General features: G+C 47.9%; 1 protein-coding gene across 1 annotated transcript; it reads left to right on the forward strand.

Moving 5' to 3' along the window:
* Positions 1-1,408: 1,408 nt before the first annotated feature.
* LOC138977307 (uncharacterized) lies at positions 1,409-7,442 on the forward strand. Its single transcript, XM_070350209.1, has 4 exons — positions 1,409-1,480; positions 4,860-5,954; positions 6,132-6,593; positions 7,224-7,442. The coding sequence occupies exons 1-4, from the start codon at positions 1,409-1,411 to the stop codon at positions 7,440-7,442; spliced, it is 1,848 nt and encodes a 615-aa protein (XP_070206310.1).
* Positions 7,443-7,664: the final 222 nt, after the last annotated feature.

Genomic DNA, 7,664 nt, shown 5'->3' on the forward strand with positions numbered 1-7,664 from the left:
GGAATGCGTGTGACAAATCTTCTTCTTCTTCGTTCATGGGCTTAGACTCCCACGTTCAATCATGATTTTAGCACGAGTGGTTTTTACGTGTATGACCGTTTTTACCCCGCCATCCAGGCTGCATACACCGATTTCGGGGGAGGCATGCTGGGTATTTTCGTGTTTCTATAACCCACCGAACTTTGACATGGATTTCAGGACATTTTCCGTGCGCACTTGGTCTTGTGCTTGCGTGTACACACGAAGGGGGTTAAGTCACTAGCAGGTCTGCACAAAAGTTGACCTGGGAGATCGGAAAAATCTCCACCCTTAACCCACAAGGCGGCAGCGACCGGAATTCGAACTCACGACCTCCCGATTAGGAGGCCGATGTCTTACCACCACGCCACTGCGCCCGTCAGTTCGCAGGTACGTTTAGCACCGGCGAGAACAAACTAAAATACGGGCCCTGTTAATTTCCGTACTATCACAGTATATAAAGTACAGTCGGGCAACATAACAGCCACTATCCTTGGCTAGCCGGCAAAAATCAGAAGAGGTGATGATAAAATTGAGGAGGCAAGAAAGATCTCCTGTACAGTGACAATTGTCCCCATTTGTTGGTAAAACCACCTACACACACACACACACACACACACACACACACACACACACACACACACACACACACACACACACACACACACACACACACACACACACAGTCTTTAATCGATGATTCTGACAAAAGGGTTTCACTGTCTACTTACCTAAGTTACTTGTGATGTACATAGAAGTGGAAGCCGTCCAGTTCCCCTGACTCGCTGACGTCATCACCACTGTATGGCCTCGACACGTAGTGCCTAATGACGTCACTGTGACGGTGAACATGACGCAAGCTGGTGTCTTCCAGCAAATGCGTGCACAGCCAATTGCTGACCCTGCCTCGCTCTCAAACAGCAGGTTTTCAGGAAAAATATAGTTTTCTTGGGCTGCTCTCTTTTCCAACACCATCTGTTTAACACTTTCGATGATATGTACTAACATCAGACACACGACACACATCATGAGAGTTATGGTTAGCTTCATCGTGATCACGTGAGACTTCAGTTGCGTGGCAACGTTGACGAGTTTCAGGGGATTCTGTTTCTACTGTTTCAGTCTTTTAAGCAGCAGATATAATTCTTATCGCGATTGCATGAAAGTTCAGCTAGTTTGACCACAATGTACGATCTTCTAATGAAAGAAAAGCGTTTCAGTCTGATTCTGTTGCTACTGTTACAGTCTTTCAAGCAGCAGCTATTTATTTCTCATCGCAATTGAATGAGCGGTCAGCTAGTTTGAGCACAGTTTACGATGTTCTGGGCAAAGAAAGGCGTTTGAGTCTGATGTTATTCTGTCAGTCTTGGGCGCAGCCGATACGAACACCATGGTAATAAGCATACAGCGTGACGAGTCTGCGTTTGAGGCTGATAGAGGTCAACACAAAAGACACATCCCAGTAAACATTAATGGTGCGCCGCGCATGCATTCACCGTCGCTTGGGCGATCCCACCTGGGGTCCGCCCACCTGCGCGGACATACGCCGCGGAGACAACGCGCCGGTGCATTTAAATTCTAGGTTACAACATCGCCACTGTCAATGCGCCATACCGACGCCGCGCAGTTCCGAAATGCGGGTGTATTTGTTTTACTTGGTTTTTGTTGTTGTTGGTTTTTTTGTTTGTTAATTTTGTTTTTACGTAGAGTCGAAAGGTACATCGGATTGTGGGTTGGTCGTGCAGACGGTAGAAAAAAAACCCAGCTTTAAAATGTGAAAAAGTTCAAATAGCTATTTCTTTAATTTAATTCGGCGGCTAAACGGCTCAAGCGATTTCAAAATCCTTTTAAGACAGTATCATGCTATTGAAGGGGTACACTAAAAAACAATTGGCAAAACAATATCTGGCCCCTGACGGCAAGCAGCTTGATTTCCCCAAAACGTTTCACGAAAAGCGGCGTCCTAACCGTAAGAGCTAGCGCCTGCGGATTTTTTTTGTGAACGAAGAGGGGGGGAGTGTGCTTATGAAAATCAAATTTTCGAGAGCCTATAGGTCTTGTTTTGTTTTTAAAATGAATTTAGTGGGGGGCGTCGGAAAAGATCTGTTTTCAAATGTAAACACAGTAGATAAAATAATAAGAAGATATATAGATCTGTTTAACCAATCACAATGGAACAAAATATTCCATAGATTTGTTTACTTAATTTTTAAAAGATAAGTTCGAAACATTATCATCTGATAAGTCGCCGTATAACCTTATAGGTTCCAGCGACTAAATATTCCTGATCCTGTTCCCCGGGTTTTCGAACCAAGGGCGGCAACTGTGCAACCATAGACATGTACGTCATCATACGTATGTACGCATGCATGGTGATGTGTGTCTGCATATGTGTCTGGTTGGTTTTTATTTTATTTTTACCGTGCCGTGCCAAGATGAAATCCTTTTGCAAAATTGGTGAATAAATATCTTGTATCTTGTATCTTGTATGTACAAAAATAAGCAGCATATGCTCTTTTCGCCAAAGTAAAGTCCTTTTTACATTTAGTCAAGTTTTGACTAAATGTTTTAACGTAGAGGGTGGAATCGAGACGAGGGTCGTGGTGTATGTGCGTGTGTGTGTGTGTATGTGTGTGTGTGTGTCTGTGAATGTGTGTGTGTGTAGAGCGATTCAGACTAAACTACTGGACCGATCTTAATGAAATTTGACATGAAAGTTCCTGGGTATGATATCCTCATACGTTTTTTTCATTTTTTTGATAAATGTCTTTGATGACGTCATATCCGGCTTTTCGTGAAAGTTGAGGCGGCATTGTCACGCCCTCATTTTTCAACAAAATTGGTTGAAATTTGGTCAAGTAATGTTCGACGAAGCCCGGACTTCGGTATTGCATTTCAGCTTCAGATCGTCCGCGGAGTGATGTAACCAGCTAACCGGCTAACCAGCTAACCAGCGACTGGGTGTGGTGCCTGATGTCTCCATAGTTCCCTGCTTCGTCACCACGCTAACCAGCACTTCATTCGACGGAGCAGTTGTGGAGACTAAAGACTAATTACAGGCCGTCCACTCAGTGGCAGAAGAGAAAAAGCTAAGTGCACCATGTCTTTGCACCCTGTTTACCACCGTTGTCATCTTTTCTATTTATGATTACATTCGAGCGGTGACAACGTGGGGTGTGTGACACCTGCATAAATTAGCACTTTTGGCAGATCAGCTATATATATTTCTTAACTTTACACGGGATCAGCGTGTTACTATAATTTTCTATATTCTAACTGGCATTTTGTCAGTGACCATTGGTGTTTACGTTTTGAACGTAAAAGAACATATTTTGAGTGAAGTCTCGAGGGAGGTGGCGAGTTATTACATAAACAGGCGTCTGAAACTTATACTTTTGTTGATTCTATTTAATTGTATGACTGCGAGAGTGGATCGTGGTGTGGTTAGTTAGTTAGAAGTAACTAACCGTTTCATAATCACCTTATGTGATATAGTGAAACGTGACACATGGGGGCCAAGCCGGGATTTACTCAGTTAATTTCCAACTGATAAAGACCCACCAATTAAGGATAACTAAGAGCAGATAATCTCGTCAGTGCTCGACTTATTTCTGCTTGGAACTACCCTTTTTTGTATAGTTTTGATCATATACCACACCTTAAGCGATTCACATCTTGCAGGAAATGTAAATTGTAATTTGTGAGCTATTGTATGCGCTAACTGTGATTACTTCCCTTTCCTTTGTTTGTGAATCTTTGTTGTTGTGCGTTCAGAGTTTTCCGTTGCAGAGAGCTGAGCGGGGTTAGCGGATTTGTTATTTGTTGTACTCAGTGTTCTCTACTTTGTTGTTTCGCATTCTGTAACAGGTTACATTTCTACCGTCTTGTTTTACTTGGATTTTTCTCCATATTTTTGACTTTGTTGGAATTGGGGGGGAAGGGTCCGAGGACTTCTGTCCTAACCACGGCTGTGGGAAACACTCTGTTTCACCGCAAAAAGCAGCCGATAAAGTAGGCCACGGCTGTGGGAAACATTTTGTTTTACCGCAAAAAGCAGCCATAAATTAGGCTACGCGTTTTGTTCTACACCGTTTGGATTTTTCTTCTGCGTTTTCCTGTTGCTGGATTTTTGTATCCATTTCATCTTCGCGGGTTCTAGCTATAGCTGCGTTAGACTTACCTTTGTGATAAAGTTTTCCAAACTAACCATGGCTGCAGAGGGATCTCCTACGAGGAGAATAACTTTCGAGACTCCTGGTAGTGAGGAACAGACAGAGCGAGATGCACGCGCTAGAGCGCGTAGCTTGGTTAAACGCAAAGAGTTAGAACGGAAGGAAGAATTGGAGCGACAGATAAGGAAAGAAGAGCTTGACAGACAAGAATGACAGGCCGAACGTGACAGACAGGACAAGAAAGAGAAAGACGAACTTGACAGACAAGAAAGGGAACGACAGGCCGAACGTGACAGACAGGACAAGAAAGAGAAAGACGAACTTGACAGACAAGAAAGAGAACGAGACAGACAAGAAAAGAAAGAGAAAGATGAACGTGACAGACAAGAAAAGAAAGAGAAAGACGAACTTGACAGACAAGAAAGGGAACGACAGGCCGAACGTGACAGACAGGAAAAGAGAGACGAACGTGACAGACTAGACCGGAAAGAGCAGGCGGATCGCGAGCACCAGCTAGAGCTAGCTAGGCTACAGGCCGAGAAGGGTACACCTACTCAGACTAGCGCGCCGACGTTTGTTACTGACCGGACGAGACTTCCGACGTTCGACGATGACAAAGACGAGCTCGACGACTTTCTACGCAGATTTGAACGTATTGCCTCTGAGCAGCGATGGGAAGAGGATACGTGGGCCAGTCGTCTCAGCACCTGTTTGAAGGGACGCGCTTTGCAACTGTACAACGCTTTGGATGACGACGAGGCGAGGAACTATCAAGCTCTGAAGAAGGCGTTACTCCAGTGTTTCAACTTGACAGCCGAAGCGTACCGACGACGACTACGGAACTGCAAAAGACTGAGCGGCGAGCTGAGTCATCAATTTGTGGCACGACTTAATCTTTACCTGCGGCGCTGGGTGGAGATGGCCGAGAAGAATTGGACCGTCGACGACCTTGCCGACCTGATTGTAATGGAACAGTTGATGTCCAGCCTGCGACCTGAGGTGGTGACCTTCGTGCAGGAGCACCAGCCAAAGACTACTCAGGAGGCGGCAAACTGGATCAGGGTTCATGAGGACGCCCAGGCGATCTCCGGGAAATCTTCAGGCCCACGGCCGGGCAAGTCAGGAAACTCGGGTTCTTCAGGACCCAAGGACGGGAAGGACGATCAGGGACACAAGGGATCAAGTTCCAGGAGCGACATCCTTTGTTTCTACTGTGGCAAGCGGGGCCACGTGAAAAAGGACTGCCATAAGCGACAGTCTGACCAGAAGGGCGTACATTTTGTTGGCAGTGAAGAGTTCAGGGACGTCACGAGCACTTGTACTATTCCACAACTCTGCGTTCCGTGCTCCAGGAAACACTTCCAGCCGCATTGCAACGTCTACGTCAACGGAGTGAAAGGCGAGGGCCTGCGGGACACCGGGGCAGACATGATAGTGGTTCGGGCGAGTCTAGTTCCGGCTATGGCCTACACAGGAGACAGTATCAGAGTGAGAATGGCCGAGGCATCTCACGCTTACGACATGAACACAGCCGTGATCAAGGTCGTAACACCGTTGTTCACGAGGACCATTGTGGCCGTCGTCATGGACGATCCTCCATGCGACCTGCTTATAGGGAACCGTGTTCAGTTTGTTGACGGCGTCATCAGGGAGGTTCCCGTTTATCGGTCTCCCGACGTAATTTCAGTGCTCACGCGGGCACAGGCGGAACGAGAAAACAAACCTCTCAAACCCCTACCTGCTGCACGAGCTGCCCTGGGGAACGTGACCCCCGCGCTTCTCGCAAAGGCTCAGGATTCTGACCCGACATTAGCGACTCCTCGGGAGCACGCGAAGTCGGGGAAGGTGAAGCTGAGCGGGAAGCATGGAAGGTCAAAGTTCCTCAGGGAGAACAAGTTGCTTTACCGCGAGTTCAGCAACAGAGAAGGATCTTTCAAACAGGTTGTCGTGCCTCGCGAGTTTCGCGAGGGTGTCATGGCAACGGCACACGACTCAATTCTTGGAGGTCATCTTGGCACCAAGAAGACCACGGACCGTGTGTGGCGCCACTTTTATTGGCCAGGCATCTGTACGGATATCCGACGTTTCTGTGCGTCATGCGACAAGTGCCAGAAAGTGGTTGCCAAAGGAAGGGTGAGGAAGGTCCCCTTAGAAAAGATGCCGTTCATCGACGAACCCTTTCGTCGAGTGGCAGTTGACATCATCGGGCCCATCTTGCCTGCGTCTGAGGACGGAAACAGATACATCTTGACCATGGTGGACTACGCCACCCGATATCCAGAGGCGATCCCTCTGAAATCGATCGAAGCTACGCGAGTAGCTGAAGCACTGGTTACCATGTGGTCCCGGCTGGGAATTCCATCAGAAGTTCTCACCGACAGAGGCACTCAGTTCACGGGAGGAGTGATGGCGGAGGCAGCACGACTGCTATCGCTGGAGCAGCACTTCACCACTCCTTACCATGCTCAGTGCAACGGACTGGTGGAAAGGTTCAATGGTACCTTGAAAACCATGCTGAGGAAACTAGCTCAGGAGAAACCACGCACGTGGGACAGGTACATCCCAGCACTGCTTTTTGCATACCGCGAGGTTCCTCAGGAGAGCTTGGGTTTTTCCCCATTTGAGCTGTTGTACGGCAGACAGGTACGCGGTCCCATGGCTATCCTACGTCAGGCTTGGACGGACGAAGAAGCTGACGAGGAGGTGCAAACGACAGCGACCTACATCGTAGAACTCAGGAACAGGATTGAAGAGACCTGCAAACTGGCTCAAGAGAACCTGGGAAGAGCAGCACAGCGTTACGCGCGAGGATTCGACCGCAAGGCACGGCCGCGCAGCTTCAAGATTGGAGAACGAGTGTTGCTACTTCTACCTGTCAAACACAACAAGCTACAACTTCAGTGGCAAGGACCTTTTGAGGTGACAGCGAAGGTGGGCCAGAACGACTACAGGATCGTCATGAACGGGAAAGCACGCCTGTACCACGCCAACCTGCTGCGCGCCTACGTGGAAAGGACTGCCTACGGGGAGAAGAACAAAGACGAGAAGGACAAAGAGACAGAGAAGGTTGCTGTCGTGATGGACGAGACAACGGAGGAACAGGGAGGAGGTCGTGTACCAGTTTGTCCGCTGGAGGCTAGTGAGACTTACACGGACGTGCACATCTCAGCTGAACTTGGGGACGACCAGAAAGCGGATCTGCAAGGAATCCTGGAGGATGCAGCACGTGTCCTTACAGATATACCACTTTAGACGCATCTAGAGGAGTTTACCTTCGACTTGCTGGAGAAGCAGCCAGTGAGGACGAAGCAGTATCCCATGCCTCATGGCCAGAAGGAGGTGGTCAGGAAGGAAATCGCCGACATGACAAAGTTGGGCGTCATCGAGCCAGCGAACTCTCCCTACAGTTCACCGATTGTACTTGTGAAGAAGAAGGATGGACGCGTCAGGTTATGTGTCGACTACCGGAAACTG

This window comes from Littorina saxatilis, linkage group LG9 (genome assembly GCF_037325665.1).
Source record: "Littorina saxatilis isolate snail1 linkage group LG9, US_GU_Lsax_2.0, whole genome shotgun sequence".
Classification (NCBI taxonomy): domain Eukaryota; kingdom Metazoa; phylum Mollusca; class Gastropoda; order Littorinimorpha; family Littorinidae; genus Littorina; species Littorina saxatilis.

What these genes read in the sequence shown, in the direction of transcription:
- LOC138977307 (XM_070350209.1), top strand. Translation starts at nt 1,409, where the DNA reads ATGGTAATAAGCATACAGCGTGACGAGTCTGCGTTTGAGGCTGATAGA. An exon ending in AACACAAAAGACACATCCCA is followed by an intron (nt 1,481 to 4,859) that starts GTAAACATTAAT and finishes GCCTCTGAGCAG; the next exon opens with CGATGGGAAGAGGATACGTG. An exon ending in CACGAGCTGCCCTGGGGAAC is followed by an intron (nt 5,955 to 6,131) that starts GTGACCCCCGCG and finishes TCTTTCAAACAG; the next exon opens with GTTGTCGTGCCTCGCGAGTT.